Here is an 18,767-nt window from a genome sequence, read left to right on the forward strand (position 1 = left end):
CTATCTTTATTTTGGATAATCATTGACAGGGAAAGAGTTCATAAGGGTCAGACCCAGTCCCAGCACACCATTTATTCTCCCCTCTTTTGCGGGCTCGATATGATGTCCCAAAACGCTTTTCAGCTTAGCGTCTATGGCCTGTTTTTCACTCTGACTATTTTTGGACAGGCAATGTAGGCCTTTGATTTTCTTTATTTTGAGCCCTTTTGGATTTTGGGGAAATTTTAAAAGACAAATCATTACATCTGACAATTTTGTCCTGGTGCATATTAGACGATAACTTTCAACTCTTTTACCATATGTGTATCTATTTAGGGGGAACCCGTTGCCTGATCCAGAAAAAGTGGATTGTCAATACGTCCGTTGGTCTCAGTGGACTACGTGCGATTCGTGCCACAATCAGAGGGTGAGTCAACTCATGCATTGCATCGTGCCACTTGAATTAACAATTATTTTCATTCAATTAAAGGTTGGGTAGGTGATTCGCTTTTTTGGCCATTTTTGCAAAATTACTTGAAATCCTTATCATAACCCGCTTACAGCCACTGAGTTAGAATTACTGACATGAAAATTAAACAAGTCAATCATCTGTGGAACGGGCAGGGCTCGAAAAACTCCAGCCAATCATTTCCATTGCCACCGAGTTGCATTGGACAGTAAGTACGTCAATCAAACGGTCGTACTGCACTCCCCCTCCCCCGCGCCCCGCGCGCGACCCCTTCGTGCAGTACTCGTGACCCAGAGCTCGTGACCCAGAGCAAGCTCCTGTTTGTTGTTATCCTGCGGTAGCTACTGGAACTAGTTAATCCACATTTGGACCTAGCAGTAGAAGACAATTTCCATGGCAGACAAGACGCCACCATCCCCACCACCACCACCACCACCACCAGCAAAGAGAAGGAAAACTCTTTTTCAGAGAGTAATTGATAATAAAAACGCTGAAAGAGAAAAACTGAAATCAAGAATAATCCTAGGCGCTGCTTTCGAACGTTGGCGGCAACTGAAGGACGAGAAGGGTCTAAAAACCGATGCTTGTGTGGCGGTTGACCTAGTTTCAAAGTTTATACCGTTTATACTCGGTAATACCGGTGTGGAGACGAGTGTATTACTCAGTGTGAAAATGTCCACACCGCGGCAACCCTAGTGAAAACCAGGACTTCCAATACAATTATATGAAACAAACATACATTTTCTAAAAATAGTAATGATTTATGTGACCGTTTAATGTTTAGAACATCTGGTGCAACCATAGCAGCGAGAACGTATTCTCAGCAGGGGATGCTGGGAAAAAAAAAACTCAGCCTGCACTAGACTCGCAACTCGTTGCATTGATAAAAAAAGATGTATAGCAGCGCAGCTCAATTACACCAGTGCATGCGCGCACAGTTGAAAATCGATCGTTCACATCCAGCTGCTCACAGAACAAGTTTAGCGCACCACCGCTACCCTCACACTTTTTCATATAACCTTTTTTCAGCACTAGGTCATATGAGCATTAAATAAATGCTGCGTCTCAAAATGCCTTGGACAGCAGCGAGGATGACTCGCTTTGCTACGGGCCGAAACAGTTCGGAGCGACCACAGCCAGAGCGAACACAGCGGGGCAGAGGAGTGTCAGGAATTGTCTTTGGTGTACACATCAGTACGGCCTATTTGCACTACTGTTTAGTGGCAATGCAGTGTTTTATTCGATGCCTTTTTATTTTCGTGTATTATTTCAATGAATACAATTTATTTATTCATAAAAACCGGATCTGGTCTTCAAATCTTTTTTCCAAATATAGGTCGTCTTACAATGGGGTTTGTGTTTATATTCGGACCAATACGGTACAGCGGGCGCTCACATGACGTTAAGCATTTCCTGGTGTATAATGTGACGCTTCAGAACCTAAAATCCCTTTTCTCCCCGTTGACACGACAACACATAACCGGCGTTTTCAGAAATCTCCACTTTGGCCGGAGTTTTTAGAAAGGATCGTTTTCTGTGATAAGACAGGGCCTCGGACAGGGGGTGTTGCAGCACCCCTACTTCCCGCGGTACTGGGTGCAACTTACAGCTGAATGTAGTGCCATGTTGTTAAACGAAAACCTACGCTAGCCTGGCTCGCTCTCGCGCATCTCTGTTCGCGCTCGTGCATGATTGCGCGTCCAGGTACTTGGAATGGGTGGAGTCAGAGTCAGCGTTGAAGGAGAGGGGGTAGGACCATTTGAGTTGTGTATTTTCAAAATCTGCTGGCGTTTCGCAAATCACCTACCCAACCTTTAAACGAATATTACCCTCTATGGAAGCATATATGTAGCAAAATTCAAATGGCAATGCAATTTGCAATTACATTATGCATTGACAATTCATTATGCAATTTTATAATGTAATTTGTCAATACATTATTCAAAGTGTATTTTAATATGCAAAGTGACAATGCAATACAATTAAATTAGCAAAAGTTATAACAATAAAAATAGAATAACTTTTTGTCAAATTCTTTGAGTTCCTTTATTCAAATTGAAAAGCTATAGCGTCCCCGTGATTGCAATCCATGTGTTGCGATATTGAAATGACATTTCAATCCGCAAAACGAACGCTTTGCAAAAGATTTGGCAAAACGTTTTGCAAAACGTTTTCCAAAACGTAATCCAAAACGTTTTCCAAAAAGTCAATATGCAAAGTGTCAAGCGTATCAGCCAATCAGCGTCTGGGCGGGAACTACGTCACTTGCTCGTAATTTCCTTGTTCACACGTTCACTTCTAGTTCGTATGTGTCAAGTCTATGTTCACCAATGGAGATTATTGATACGCTCCGAAGTTTGGCCGATGTGGAGAACAATCGTGTTGAAGACACAGATGCAGTAGATAGAGTGCGTGTTCTGGGAGATAGGATAGACGACTTATCACTGAGAGACAATACTGTCACTGGTATCACTGGTACGTTTTGACGCCAGTGTGGTAAACACAAAGATTTCCCAAGTGCTACAGGCACTGGGTGCGAAACATAGGGTCAGGAGACCCGCCGTGGAGATACCCTTTGAGGCAATAGAAAGTGACGTAGTTCCCGCCCAGACGCTGATTGGCTGATACGTTTGCCACTTTGCACATTGACTTTTTGGAAAACGTTTTGGATTACGTTTTTTGGAAAACGTTTTGCAAAACGTTTTGCCAAATCTTTTGCAAAGCGTTCGTTTTACGGATTGAAATGTAATTTGAATATCGCAACGCATGGAGCTTGGCGAAGCGGATTGCAATCACGGGGACGCTATAGCTTTTCAACTTGAATAAAGGAACTCAAAGAATTTGACAAAATGTTATTCTATTTTTATTGTTATAACTTTTGCAAATTTAATTGAGGATTGCATTGTCACTTTGCATATTAAAATACACTTTGAATAACGTATTTACAAATTACATTATGAAATTGCATAATGCATTGTCAATTGCATAACGTAATTACTTATTGAATTGCAAATTGCAAATTGCATTGACATTTGAATTTTGCTGCATATATGCTTCCATACTCCTCCTTGAGCCTCCCGTCTTTACACTTTGTTGTTCAAACTTAATATTACTCCACTCCTGGAGCCTCCCGAAATGTCTTGCGATATTGATGTTCCCCCTCCCGCCTGCGGACTGGTTTAGTTTTATTATTAGGGGCCCCTATTGTTTCTGTAAGGTTTTGTTTTCCCTCAAATTCTGTAAATGTCATACTGCAGCCTACACCGTAAGTCGAAGACTTTGAAATATTCAGGTACGGTTACCAATAACCCCCTCCGCCCATGAACCCAAATTTGTGGTACTGCACCCAAAGGTGGCGCTATTGTAAAAAAAAACAACATGAATTAGGCTTATTTCTCCTCAACAGATTGATTTGGACTCAAAATTGTTTCTGAATATTAATCTCTAGAATCAGACACATTTATAAAATCGGGTCTTATGCCCTAAAAATGTATACATTTCCCACAATTTCATATTTAAGCTAAACATGATAAAAAGATTCACAGGCTACAGAAATAATCAAAAATTCACCAAAATTGCCACATCAAATCTCTAGACCAAGCCTCACAAAAATCAACCAACAGAATTTGTTTTTCTTAGTTCCATTTGAGAAATATTGGTCAATAAAGTTGGAGCAGTTAGCCCATTTTTCTTATATGACCATTTTGTTATTGTATAAAAAAACATACAACTATTATTAGGTGGATACCAATACCCCCCACTACTAATAAACCCAAATTGTGGTACTGCACCCAAAGGTGGCGCTATTTAAAAAAAAAAAAATGAACTAGCCTTATTTCTCCTTACGAGATTGACCTGGACTCAAAATACTTTCATCATATTAATCTGTAAAATCAGATGCATCTTTTTCACCCTGGTCTTCTGCTCTAAAAATGTTTACTTTTTCCACAATTTCATAGAAAAGCCAAACATCCACAATCTCAACCCATTTTGCCTATATGACCATTTTGTTATTGTATAACTACCATACGGCTATCATTAGATGTATACTATTAATATTTCAAATTTTCAGATCTGTACTCTTTCAAGAAAGCCCTTAATTCTCTTGTGAAATGTGTGCTTGAAGTTTTCTTGATGTTGTGCTTATCAATAGACATTTTCACCATGTGAATGAGGGTTTATGCAGTTCAGGAATGTCAGTGGCTCGATTGGATAATGCCTTGTACTGGTGATCCTGAGGTTGAGTGTTCGAATCCCGATTCATTATGAGCATTATGAACAAGCTGAACATGACATTCTGTCATTGCCACTCAATTAAGAAACACAACATTGAACAGCACCTGAAATTCATTAGGCAATCAACATTCCAGCTCATTCGTTTCCAAGAATCTGACTGCCAAGACACAGTATGGCATTAAGGGGAACTTCTTCATTAACCATTTTTGCTTCATAATGAACTCTGTCATGTTATTATTTCTTCTGTCAGTGTTCTTGACAACAAATGTTTAATTTCCCCAGAATTTCAAAGATTTTTCAGGAACTTGCTTTTAAGAAAGCCCTTAATTCATTTGATGAACCAAAATTCATTTGGTTGGAGTTTTCTGGATGTTGTGTGCTTATCAATAGACATTTTAACCATGTGAATGAGGCTACATTTAATGTTTGCCAGTGGCTCAATGGGACAATGCCTTGTACTGGTGATCCTTAGTTTGACAGTTCAAATCCCGATTAGACAATTATGAACATGCTGAACATGACTTTCGGCCATTGCTCTGCAGCCCAGTCATCTGAAAGCCGAGGCACAGTATGGCATTAAGGGGAACATCTTTCCTTCATAATTATGTGTCATACTTATATATCTGTGTGTGTTCTTGACTTTTCATTTTGCTCGGACCCCGTTAATCACCGCTTGCAGTTATATTTGTTTTTACGTTTTGTGTGCATGCTTTGTGTTGCTGTAGGCTACTGCTGCCTGTCTTGGCAAGGACACTGGAAGAGATGTTCAATCTCAATGATGATTATTATTTTCAACTAACCAATAGTAGTTGCCTTGCATTTTAAAATGTCAATGCACTTCACAGCCCTGAATAACAGTAAAAGCTATTTAATAATTGATTTGCATGCATAGTATACTACACTTTCCATTGAACGATTACCCATAAATTGACACATTTTATAATGTAATCAAATGCTCACACACTAGCTGATACACACATATACTACACTGATATTCTCCTGATGGGCCGTATGTGTGAACAACATATTCTGACATTTGTACCCTGAAAATCTCCAGAATAATACTGCCCCTGAGGTAGTATTTTCTCCGTAGGAAATGTAAATGACCATATATGTGAATGAGGAGTAGAAAGTCGGTATTTCTCACACCACTTCATTGGGCGTGTTGATGACTCTTCTGCATGTCATTGAGTGGCCCCCTAAATGATAATCAGCTTGTTAAATGTTCGCACTGCTTTTAAGAGTCATTTGTGGTGAACGAATGTTATACGTTGTAACATTATAGGCAAAATGTTATTATATTATGGGCTCAGAAATTTGTTACATTATCGACTGGGGTATCCACATTATTGCTATGGGTTTAATTACAACTAGAGTTGCGCGCGCAGAAACTGTAGCTAATCTAAAAGCGAATCTACATTCTCTGGTGCTGGTACTTTGTGCTGGCATTATTTATGTTTAAAAGATATGGCTTACTGTGGCTGTTGTTGCTATGCTGATGCTTGGTTCTGATGTCAGTCTGTCTGTGTGTTCATCTGTCCGTTTAAAGGAAAAATCCGGTGTAAAATGGATCTGGGATATGTTTGGTATGATAACGAGTTGGAATGTTCGTTTGGGAGCAAAAAAACGCACATATATTGTGGCATTCCCCCGGTGCCACGCCCCCTGTTCGGGAGAGTCGAGGCCGGGATATACCGCCGGTGGCCAACAGCCGGCGACAAACCCCGACCTCCCGAGAGCCGCAATCGGGGAAACGAGGAACACCTGGGCGGGAGGCACCCAGGTGTTAAAAGGAGGCCACCAGCCGACAGAAAGAGGAGAGTCGAGTGGAAGAGAGGACAACGCAGAAGACCGAGAGCGTAGAGTGAGCCGCACGGCGGACACGTGGACGACGACTCGAGCAACCCCCCCCGACTTCGATGTACAGCGTACGCTTGTGTGGATATAAGAAACCGAGTGTAATAAACCGCCGTTTGAGGCTTTGGACCCTCACACCCTGCCTGGTCCTTGCTTTGAGCCCTTCTACCAAACCGAGTTACCACATATGGTGGAGGATGCGGGCAACTCGGTCCACGTACGGCTCCCGGTAAGGACCCCTCCCCGCGTTTTGGCAGTGGCTCTTCGTTTTTGGATTTTTTCTTCTTTTTTTTTCCCGGTGCGGTTCCTCCGTTCGCGGAGGTGAATACCCGCGGACGTAGATGCAGAACCCCGGGACAGCCGCAGGACCAGCCGGCCCGAGAGAATCGGACCCCAGCCTGGCCCTGCTGACGGAGGCGGTGCTCCACCTGACCCAGCAGGCCATCCGCGACCCGCCGACCACCGCCCCGACGAGTCGGCTCACAAAGCTAGGACCCGACGACGATGTCGAGGCCTTCCTAGAAACATTTGAGCAGGTGGCAACCCGGGAGAGGTGGCCAGAGGCCCAGTGGGCCTATATAGTGGCCCCGTTTTTAACCGGACCCGCCCAGCAGGCGAGTCAGGACTTCAACCCCGGGGACGCGGGCCTGTATACCGCACTCAAGGCGGCCGTCTTGGCCTACTATGGACATAGCCTTGCTGCGAAGGCCCTCAATTTCCACGAGTGGACGTTCGACGTCCGAGGACCCGTACGGACCCAGGTGGCCCACAAATGTCGGCTAGCCCGGAGGTGGCTGGTAGACGGAGCGGGACCCAGCCCCGTGGATCGGGTCGTGGTGGACAACACCGTGCGACAGCTGCCCCCCGACGCCCGGAGGGTGCTGGCCCACCAGCACCCTGAGACCGTGGACGACCTCGTGCGCCAGCTGGAGAACTGGCAGGTGGCCCAGCGGCTGGCGGCGGGCCCGAGACCCAACCCCCGGGCTACCCGGAGAGAGACTCCAACACCACCGTCGAGGACCCGGCCGTCCACCCCGCCCCGAGAACGAGGGGAACCCGAGACCCGGCGCTGGTACCACTGCGGACAACGGGGATACCTGGTCCGGGACTGTCCCGACCGACAGGACGTCCCCATGCCCTCCGCGTGCACTGCCCCGAGAGACCGCCCCACCTGTATGCTGGCGACCTGCTGGACACAGGGCGACAAGGACTCCCCCACCGTCCCCATCAAGGTGATGCACCAGGACACCCATGCCCTGCTGGACACGGGGAGTGCCGTGACCCTGGTGAGGGCCGACCTAGCCGGGGGCAGACCGGGAACCCCGATACAGGTCTCCTGCATACACGGCGACACCCAGACGTACGAAACCTGCCACGTGGTAGTACGCACACCACAGGGGGTCTTCGTCGCCCGGGCCGGGATAGTACCGACCCTTCCGGTGCCGTTCCTGATCGGCCGGGACTGCCCCATCTTCACCCGCTTTTGGAGCCCCATGAGGGGGAACCGAGGGGGACGGGAGCTGCACCGTCCGGCCGGCCGAAGCGGACGCCCGGCCAAGCGAGGGGCAAGGCGCCCGCCGACGCGAGAGTCCGGGTCGGAGTCCGGACCCGCCCCGACGACCGCCGCCGACCACGGACCAGCACTGGGAGCGACCCGCCGACCGACCGCCGCGAGGACCGAGACGGACGACACGCCGGGTTCCGGAGGAGAGGGTCCGTCGGCACCGGGAAGCCCGCCCCGATCTACCGGGGACCAGGTACGCCCGGTACCGGGAGATGGAGCAGGGCCCAGCTCCGACACCGTTACCGCCTCCGAGAGGGGGAACACCCCCGAGGAGCCCGAGAGCTCCCCCCTAACTGAGCTATCGGACTTCGCCCAGGCCGGGGGGGAGAACTCGGCCCGACCGGGACAGTTCGCTACGGCCCAGCATCGGGACGATGCCCTGCGGCACCCGTGGGGACATGTGGTCGCCCACGATGGTCAGGTGAGGGACTCAGTGAGCCACCTGACCCACCCCCACTTCTGCACTCAGCGGGGGTTGCTGTACAGGGTCGACGTACGCGAGGGGGAGGTAGTACAACAACTGGTGGTACCGCGACCCTACGTGTCTAAGGTGTTGTTCATGGCCCACACACATTTGCTCGGCGCACATCTGGGCATGGACAAAACGCGAGAGCGGGTGGTGGCGCGGTTCTATTAGCCCGGGGTACGTAGAGACGTAGCGCGTTACTGCCAGGAGTGTCCCGACTGCCAGCGCGTAGCCCCGCGGGCAGTGGAGCGGAGTCCGCTCATACCGATGCCCATTATTGAGACCCCCTTCGAGAGAATAGCGCTGGACATTGTAGGACCCCTCCCCAGGACGAGCCGGGGTCATCGATATCTCCTCGTCATATTAGATTATGCGACCCGATACCCCGAGGCCCTCCCACTGCGTGCGGCGACTAGCAAGGCGGTAGCCCCAGAGCTAGTGCTACTCTTTAGCCGGGTGGGGCTCCCAAAGGAGATCCTCACCGATCAAGGCTCGTGTTTCATGTCCCGCGTGGTCAAGGAGCTACTAAAACTGTTACAGGTCTCCCAGCTCCGGACCTCGGTATATCACCCGCAGATGGACGGGCTAGTCGAGCGGTTCAACCAGACCATCAAACGGATGCTCAAGAAGAGCATCGAGGTGGACGGGAAGAACTGGGACCAGTTACTTCCCCACGTCCTCTTCGCCATTCGTGAGGTGCCCCAGGCTTCCACGGGGTTCTCGCCCTTCGAACTCCTTTATGGGAGGAGGCCCCGTGGAATACTGGACCTGGCGAAGGAGGCGTGGGAGAGTCATCCCTCTCCACACAGGACCACCATCGAACCTGTGGAGCTCGTCAGGGACCGAATGGCCAAGGTCTGGCCCATAGTCCGAGACCACCTCGCCCGTGCTCAACAGGCCCAAGCGCGCGTGTATAACAGGGGGGCGCGCGTGCGGAACTTCCGACCGGGAGACCGGGTCTTAGTGCTGGTTCCAACCAGCGAGTGCAAGTTTCTCGCGAAATGGCAGGGCCCGTACGAGGTGGTAGAGGCCGTGGGGCCCGTCAACTACAAGGTGAGGCAACCCGGGAGACGCAAGCCCACCCAGGTTTATCATGTGAATCTATTAAAACAGTGGCGGGGTGGGGACGACCCTCCCCTACGGGCCCCCATGGCCTTGATGGCTCGGCCCGCGATCCCTGAGGTCCCGATGGGGACCGACCTCAGCCCCGCACAGAGACAAGAGCTCGGGGAGCTGGTGCTGCAGAGCCGGGACGTGTTTTCGGACGTGCCAGGGCGGACCTCGGTGATCTCCCATGAGATCCGGACCGCTCCGGGGGTGACGGTTCGGATCCCGCCCTACCGGGTACCCGAGTCCCGGCGCAACGCCATCCGAGCCGAGGTGGAGCGGATGCTGAAACTGGGGGTAATTGAGGAATCCCGTAGCGCCTGGGCTAGCCCTATTGTGCTGGTGCCCAAGCCGGACGGGACCCACCGGTTCTGTAATGACTTCCGCCGGCTAAATGAAGTGTCTGACTTTGACTCCTACCCCATGCCTAGAGTAGACGAGCTGATCGAGCGGCTGGGACCGGCCCGGTACCTGTCCACGCTGGACCTAACCAAGGGGTACTGGCAGGTCCCCCTGGCACCGTCGTCCCGGGAGAAGACGGCCTTCGCGACGCCGGGGGGCCTGTTTCAGTACACTGTCCTGCCCTTTGGTGTCCACGGGGCCCCCGCTACGTTCCAGCGGATGATGGACCAGGTCCTAAGGCCGCACAGCAGTTACGCCGCAGCATATATCGATGATATAATCATCCACAGCGCCAGTTGGGACGAACACGTCAAGCACGCGCGGGCCGTGCTCAACGGCCTACGGGCGGCCGGGCTGACCGCCAACCCTGCAAAGTGCCGGTTGGGGCGGGAGGAGACGGCCTATTTGGGGTACCGGGTGGGGAGGGGGAACGTGCGACCCCAGGAGGACAAGGTGGCGGCTATCCGGGAGTGGCCCCAACCCCAGACCAAGAAGCAGGTGAGATCGTTCCTGGGGCTGGTGGGGTATTACCAGCGTTTTATCCCGGGGTATGCCACCCTAGCCTGCCCCCTGAACGATCTCACCCGGAAGGCCCTCTCGGATAGGGTCCACTGGACTGAGGCAGCGACGAGGGCCTTCGAGGACCTACAGGGGGCCTTATGTAAGGAGCCGCTACTGGTCACCCTGGATTTTAACCTCCCTCCAAACAGATGCGTCCGAGGTGGGACTAGGTGGGGTCCTATCCCAGGTCCGGAACGGAGAGGAGCATCCGGTGACCTATCTCAGCTGGAAGCTCCTCCCCCACGAGCGGAACTACAGCACGGTAGAAAAAGAGGCGCTGGCCATTAAGTGGGCCGTCACAAAACTAACGTACTATCTCCTAGGACACCAGTTTGTCCTGGTGACGGACCACGCCCCACTGAAGTGGATGGCCACCGCCAAGGACACGAACGCTCGGATAACGAGGTGGTTCCTGTCCCTCCAGCCCTTCTCCTTTACCGTTGAGCATAGGCCGGGGCGGGAACACACCAACGCCGACGCTCTGTCCCGCCGAGATGCGTGCGGGGGCTGGGCCCCGCGCACGGAGGGGCATGGGCAAAGGGGGGGAGTGTGTGGCATTCCCCCGGCGCCACGCCCCCTGTTCGGGAGAGTCGAGGCCGGGATATACCGCCGGTGGCCAACAGCCGGCGACAAACCCCGACCTCCCGAGAGCCGCAATCGGGGAAACGAGGAACACCTGGGCGGGAGGCACCCAGGTGTTAAAAGGAGGCCACCAGCCGACAGAAAGAGGAGAGTCGAGTGGAAGAGAGGACAACGCAGAAGACCGAGAGCCGCAAGGCGGACACGTGGACGACGACTCGAGCAACCCCCCCCGACTTCGATGTACAGCGTACGCTTGTGTGGATATAAGAAACCGAGTGTAATAAACCGCCGTTTGAGGCTTTGGACCCTCACACCCTGCCTGGTCCTTGCTTTGAGCCCTTCTACCAAACCGAGTTACCACAATATCCATTCTTAAATTGGCTGTTTTTAACCGATTCTACCAAAACGCTATAAGCTTGGAACGATAGGGACATGTCTCATGGTAAAAAATTAATTGTTTTTTTAAACCACTTACAAGGCTAGAAGTAGCCTGACACTGATTTGGTGTCTTTCTGTCTTACATCCACCTGTCTGTCCTCCATTTGTCTTTCTGTCTGTCATCCACCTGTCTGTCTGTCTGTCTGTCTGTCTGTTATCCTCCTGTCTGTCTGTCATCCAACTGTCTATGTCATACACCTGTCTGTCTTTCTTTCTGTCATCCACTTGTCTGTCTGTCATTCCACTGTCTGTCTTTCTGTCTGCCATCCACTTGTCTGTCATTCATATATCTGTCTGCCTGTCATCCCCTTGTCGGTCTGTCATCTAACTGCCTGTCATGCCTCGTCTGCCTGTCATCCACCTCCTGTCTTGTCTGTCATCAACTTTTCTGTCTTTTACATACCTGTTCGTCATCCCCCTATTCGTCATCCTCTGTCTGTCATCCACCTGTCGGTCTGCCTGTCATCCACCTGTCTGTCTGTGTTCCACCTGTCTGCACTGCTCCCCATGTGTTCAGAGTCGAACTCGAGGGATCACAGCATTCGGACAGTTCGAAGGGCAGCCTTGTGCCGGATCACTAGGGGAGAAAGAGGCCTGCTCCGCGCAGGAGGCGTGTGTCAATCCACCAGCCCCAAACTGCAGCATCTCGGAGTTCCAGTGCGAGTCGGGTAACCGTTTAGTTTGCATCGCTTGGGCAGATTTGGAGGCCATTCTGTTTGGCTTCTCTCTCTCGCTCTCGCTCTCGCTCTCGCTCTCGCTCTCGCTCTCTCTTCAATTCAAGTTGTCCTTTATTGGCATGGACATTGCCATTATGGCCAAAACAGTTTCAAAATCGAACGCTGAAGTACTATAAAGTATAAGGCAATGACCAGGATAGTAGATAGTTAATCTTTCCTCTCTCTCTCTCTCTCTCTCTCTCTCTCTCTCTCTCTCTCTCTCTCTCTCTCTCTCTCTCTCTCTCTCTCTCCCCCTCCCTCCCAGGCACGTGTATAAAGAAGAATCTAGAATGCAACTACGATATCGACTGTGAGGACCAATCGGACGAGGACTGTGAGGGCCCGCCGCGGAAGCCGTGTCGTAGCAGGGAGCTTGATACCAACCGCCACGGCAGAAGTGCGGGATACGGGTTGGTGGTCTCGCGCACGCACGCACGCGCGAACACACACACGCGCGCACGTGCGCACACACACACACAAACAGAGTAGAAGCATGGGATTTGAAACAACAGACGTTGTCTCTGTTTTGGTGAAGCTATGGTTTTGTGTGACAGATATGTTCTAAAATACATGACGGGAGCCTTTATCCCTCTGGGTCTTTTTTCGACTCCCAAAGGGACATCTTCAGAAGACGTGTGTTAAGTGAGTGTAACGTGTGTGAAGTGATGGTAGTGAGGCAACGGTCTCTCCTTAACGCACTAGGATCAACATCCTGGGCTCTTCCCCGGCACAAAACCCCTTCTACAACGAGTACTTCCACGGGTTCTGCACTCAGATGTGGGACCCCACACAGCAGGCGCAGATTAGACTTCCGTGGAACGTTGCAGTGCTCAACTATGAGGTGATATCAGAAGCTATTGATCGTCAGACGAAGAATAATGATACAATACATAAACAATTGAATTTTTTTTTTCTTTCTTTCAGACAAATGTCGAGGAAACAGTTACTAATGAAGTCTACTCGAACAGCGACAGCCTCGTTAACGAAGTTCTGAAAGAAAACAGTCACAACATTGACGGGGGACTGAGCTTCAAGTTCGGGTCAGTAGGCGGCGGCATCGAGGTCGGACATGAAACATCGGACATAGTGAGAGAAGTCCGTGGGACCACCACGACGAAGGTATGAAAGGTTTAACTAACAGAACATAGTCTCTACCATGTTATTATTTCTCTCTCTCCCAGCCCCCCTCCCTCTCCAACAATCCCCCTACACTCCCGCTCTCTGTCTTCACCCCTCTCTCTCTTCCTCCCCCTTCCCTCTCCCTCTCTCCCACCCCCTACCCTCCCCCTCTCTCTCCTCACCACTCTCTCCCTCCCACCCCCTACCCTTCTCCCTCTCTACCAACCACCTACCCTACCCCCACTCTCTTTAGCCCCCTCTCTTCACCCCCTTCTCTCTCCTACCCCCCTACCCTCTCTGTCTTCACCTCCTTCCCTCTCCCCCATCTCTCTCTCCCACCCCCCAACCTCCTCGTTGACCCCTGAGGAGCCCGTTTTGTGTGCTGTGTGCGTCCAGAGCCAGAGGTTCGTCAGGGTGAAGGGCAGGGTGCAGTTCGCCAGCTTTCGGATGCGTCCGCGGAGCCTGCGCGTGGCCGACGAGTTCCTCAACGAAGTTCGGTTCCTGCCCCTCCAGTACGAGAAGAAAGCCTACTTTGACTTCATGGAGATATACGGAACGCACTACACGCGCTACGGCAAGTTCGGAGGGGAGTACCAGCTGGTGTACGTGCTCAACAATGAGGTCATCACCAAGAAGTGTAGGTGTGGCTTTCCTTTATTTTTATATGTGTGTTGTTATGGTTGAACCGAGGTCAAAGCTGAGAGCAGAGAACAGCAGTAGAGAGAGAGAGAGAGATTTTGAAACTCTCTCTCTCTCTCTCTCTCTCTCTCCCTTTCTCTTTCTCTTTCTCTTTTCTCTCTCTCTCTCTCTCTCTCTCTCTCTCTCTCTCTCTCTCTCTCTCTCTCTCTCTCTCTCTCTCTCGTATAAGGCTTAAACCTCTCAGTTCATTTTCAGCTCTCCATGGGGCGATATCCGTGGGTGCAGGAGCAAATGCCTCTGGAAGCAATTGAACAGACCTAGAAACCATCAGAGCATTGAAACGTGTGACGTAGCGCTGTACGGCCAGTGGGTAAATTAAACCGTTACCAGAAGTATGGCAAACACATCTTTCGGATCAACAAAGCCTTCGGCAAAGTTGATCATCTTATTTCAGAGAAAAAGTACCTTCCAATTAGTTTAATACTGTCGCGATAGCAGGGTCAACAGACCGTTCCACAACTGAATCATCGTATCGAACCCGGCCCATATTAGATCAACGGCTATGATTCGCCATGCGAAGACGGGGTCTGCTGGAGATCTGTTTGAACGGGAGGGGAGCCAGGGAAAAAGAACATGAGTTTCCTGATTCGTCTTGTTTCCAGGCTAAGAGGCGTGCACTAGTCAGCCAGGACAGATATTCACAGAGCATTTGAACCAGATAGATACCATCACTCAGGGCTGGCCGATGGCTATGGCAAAAAATCCAACAAATGACAGCTCTTACCAACAGCACCTTTTTATGTCCTAATGTCAAGGGTAAACCTTTTGATGTTCTCTGCTTGTTTCAGACGTGAATGAAGAGACACTGAAAAAATGTCTGACAGTTGGTGCAAACCTAGACGCGGCCGGCATAGTCTCGGCCAATATCAAAAATAAGGATTGTGATTCAGTTACGACCAAAAAAGAAGGTTGGTTTTTTTTCATCCCATTTCCCTGGGAAAACACTCACTAACTCACATGCTCACACATTCATCCACGTTGACCGAAGCACATACACAAATAAGTCCTGATAATTTTGCCCCATCTCACACACAGGGGACAATACGCAGGAGGCCATGGTGGATAAGGCGCACGTATTTGTGAAAGGAGGCGACATAGCAGCCGCCGCCGCCATGAGGACAACCGTCCAGAAGGAAGGGACGATGGACGCCGACGTGTACAGACAGTGGGCTCAGTCGATCATAAACAACCCCGCCCTGATCCACAGTGAGGTAGAGAACAGCTTGTGTAATGACCTAGACCTAGAATCTGACCCGCAAGGTTGTATCAAGGCAACATCATGAGAAGTCACATATTAGTTTAGATGGAAGAGGAATATAGATAATTGTATTCAAGTATAATAATATAATATATCTACAGTTAGTAATATATGATTATATACAGACACGGTTTAACACACAGACTTGCCTATGATGCAGCCTAGGGACCCAGGTGAGCAAGAGTCCCTGGATTGGCCGGACTATATCACTACAGACTATTTCAGTCTTTATAAATGAATATATACATGAGTGGGGGAATGACAGAGAGAGAGGGAGAGGGAGAGTTTATATTTTATATTATGCCATGTGTAGAATGTTATAAACATGAGAAAAACAACTCCTACTCTTCCATTAAACCACGCTGATCGTCACTGTGGTGTTCCAGCCGGAGCCGATCTACACCGTGATCCCGCTGGACATGCCTGACGCCAGCACCCGGGTGGCCCACCTGAAGCGCGCCATCGCGGACTACGTGGCCGAGTACAACATGTGCAAGTGCCAGCCGTGCCAGAACGGGGGCACGGTGGCGCTCGTCGACGGCCTTTGCCTGTGTCTCTGCCCGCACATGTTCGACGGCCTGGCCTGCCAGAACTTCAAACCCGAGGGAGCGCACATTAACTGTGAGCGATGAGAAAATAATTTGATCCTTTGTGGTGTTGTTGTTTCGGGCTAGGTATGACTTGAAGAGTAGTAAATGTTGAACACGTGGTTAAACCTGGGCGGAAATGACAAAGAGGCCATGTTTGAAGTGTTTTACTTATCTTCAAACTCAAAACTGTATATGGTGTTGCGTTGACCAGTATATTGAAAATAAACAATTCATAGCAGGTGTTAGCACTATATAGTGGTCCAATGAGGTACTGATGTTAGCTTCAAACATGTGATCAAAATAAAGCATAGACTGGAATAATTTACATCATGAGCAGCATAACAAGTTGAATCTCACCCCGTCTGGTTTACATTGGATTTAAATATATATGGTTCAACTAGCTTTAATGAACACTGGGACCAAGGTTGGTGGGATTTGGTTCGGGTACAATATGTACAAAGTTCTGCTCATCATGAACGAGATAGGACAGAGATGAGTGAACTCTAAAAAAAGGGATGCGCTGCGATATCGTTCAGCACATTTGCGTGTGCCTGTTTTACCAGATGTAGTCCACTGGTTTATTATTTATAATTAAACTTTTCACAATCTGGGTAAGAAGGTAAGAACTTGTTTACAGATATCTTGGGATGTGTCCTTTAAATACAAACTTACCGACAGACAATATTAACAAAACAGAGTACATCTTGATTCTTGGCCTTGTTTGCAGGGAGAGTTCAGAGTCCCCAAGGCACTAAGAATCTCTTAGAGGTGGGATGATTTGGGGGACAGGGCTCTATAGCACCCCTCCGAGGTCAGCAGCTGGGATAGGAGGCGAGAGGGCTCAACCAGGGCTCTCTCTGCCCTATTGCTTGTGCATTTGATACAAATGCTGCTGTTGTATTAAAGCTCGGAGGTCGAAAGGTAAAATCACTCAAACGGCGTCAACTCAAGGGTTCACAGTTGGAAAGGCGGTTCACAGTTGGAAACACCACTGCAGCAGTTGGTTAAGATGTAAAGATGGCCTAGTGTGCCTTGTCCATCTGCCATTTAAGATATATTTCTATCTTATATTTCAACAATCGTAAATGTGTTCTATTTTAAATGTACGGGACACATTGGATTTTGCTTTTGGAGTTCTGACTTTAATCTCAGAATTCTCACTTTGAAGTCAGAATTCTCACTTTAAACTCAATGGTCCAAAAATATTCAGATGTGGCCCGAATCATCTTCCGTATAAATGTGTATACCTTTATATATAACCATAAAAAAGTTTATACATTTTACAAATGTTTGTAATGTAAAATGTTGTTGTTGCAGTGCCGCGGCCCAGGGTGGCCCAGCTGGGGAACTGGGGCTGCTGGAGCTCCTGGTCGGCATGCCTGCACGACCGCCACCGCCTCCGCTCCCGCACCTGTACCGAGGGCCTGCACGGGGCCGGCTGTAGCGGGTCCGCCCAGGGCCGGGAGGAGTGCTGAGGCGCCAAGCACACACTCACACACAAACACATGCACACTTAGAAACACACATGAACACTCACATAAACACATGAACACACACACACACACACACACACACACACACACACACACACACACACCATGATATAGGCGCCTTCTTCATGATTTCTGAAACAACAAAAATGGCTTTTGTATCGCAAAAATAAAGTTGTTGTTTTTACACTGTGTGGTTTGTTATTTTTATTGATGAAATACAAGGCCTTTTTATGCTACATTAATGGTGAAACTAAAATCTGTCGCATCTGATAACCACACCAGAGACAATGTGTAATTATGATCTCACCTGTTAAATTGGATAATTTATTTGGTATATCAATCAGGAAATTATACTACAATTTTACTGATTGATTTGGATTAATTCAATTTGTTAGTTCTGAAATATTAATGCAGTTAAAATAATGAACAGAATGAAGATGTTTCGGGGAACTGAACACAAACCTCAAGCAAGTGCTTGAAGCAAATCCTATCCTGTTCTAATATATCCTGTTTGTTTCAATCCCCTAGGCTAAAATCCCAATATTCTGACGGGAACTGGCCCAATTGTTTTACAAATCAACATAGCTTGCTAATATCTTGCCTATCAAGAGTGTTTCTTCTCTGATTCAGGAAATCAATCTTACATGTCAATCACCTCTGATTCAGGAAATCAATCTTACATTTCATTCACAGGTGCGGTAATTGCAACGCTTCTCAAATAGCAGAGAAACTAATGTAGCAGAGAGGAAGAGACATTATTTTGGTTTAGTTTCTAAATTATTTAGCTTCAAGAGTTTAGGAAAGAATTTGTCGCCTCTGAATAAAGCAAGTCTTGCAGATGCCAATTCCTTGTAAATGAAGGATGCAAATGCAATGACTAACAACAGATATGATTCAGTTATTGCAGGAATCAGTCCTGAAATGGGAACTCAAGAATGTGCTGTTGTTGCCATGGTTTCAACGATTCCCACTCCTCAAAGAAGTGGAAAATCTCAGTTACCAATTCATTAGCTTCAATATATTCCTACCAAACAATCTAGGGATTTGTATGGCTGTTATCTTGGCAAATGTTTCCCAGAGAGATAGCCGAGGAACCATAGGTGAAGTCAAGGAACAAGGCTGGTAGCTCACAAAACTGCTTCTAAACCTCATCGTCATACCGGCCTTTGTATTGGATGCATAGATATGAAAATATGCTCAAATATATAGGCACCGTTGGCCTTTCTAAAAT

At 48.9% G+C, this 18,767-nt stretch overlaps 1 protein-coding gene across 1 annotated transcript; it reads left to right on the plus strand.

Annotated features, from left to right (window-relative positions):
* Positions 1–6,866: 6,866 nt before the first annotated feature.
* Positions 6,867–17,719, plus strand: LOC115541831 (complement component C9). The gene is made up of 10 exons (XM_030353708.1): positions 6,867–8,298; positions 12,179–12,329; positions 12,643–12,787; positions 13,080–13,218; positions 13,302–13,496; positions 13,893–14,133; positions 14,984–15,103; positions 15,231–15,406; positions 15,840–16,074; positions 17,361–17,719. The coding sequence occupies exons 1-10, from the start codon at positions 6,883–6,885 to the stop codon at positions 17,516–17,518; spliced, it is 2,976 nt and encodes a 991-aa protein (XP_030209568.1). The 5' UTR covers positions 6,867–6,882; the 3' UTR covers positions 17,519–17,719.
* The last annotated feature ends 1,048 nt before the right edge of the window (positions 17,720–18,767 follow it).

Source organism: Gadus morhua, chromosome 4 (assembly GCF_902167405.1).
Source record: "Gadus morhua chromosome 4, gadMor3.0, whole genome shotgun sequence".
Lineage (NCBI taxonomy): Eukaryota > Metazoa > Chordata > Actinopteri > Gadiformes > Gadidae > Gadus > Gadus morhua.

Excerpts from the sequence above, each read along its gene's own strand:
- LOC115541831 (XM_030353708.1), top strand. The coding sequence starts at position 6,883 with ATGCAGAACCCCGGGACAGCCGCAGGACCAGCCGGCCCGAGAGAATCG. Across the intron at positions 13,219-13,301 it reads TTGCAGTGCTCAACTATGAG|ACAAATGTCGAGGAAACAGT; the intron begins GTGATATCAGAA and ends TCTTTCTTTCAG. Across the intron at positions 15,104-15,230 it reads AGTTACGACCAAAAAAGAAG|GGGACAATACGCAGGAGGCC; the intron begins GTTGGTTTTTTT and ends TCTCACACACAG.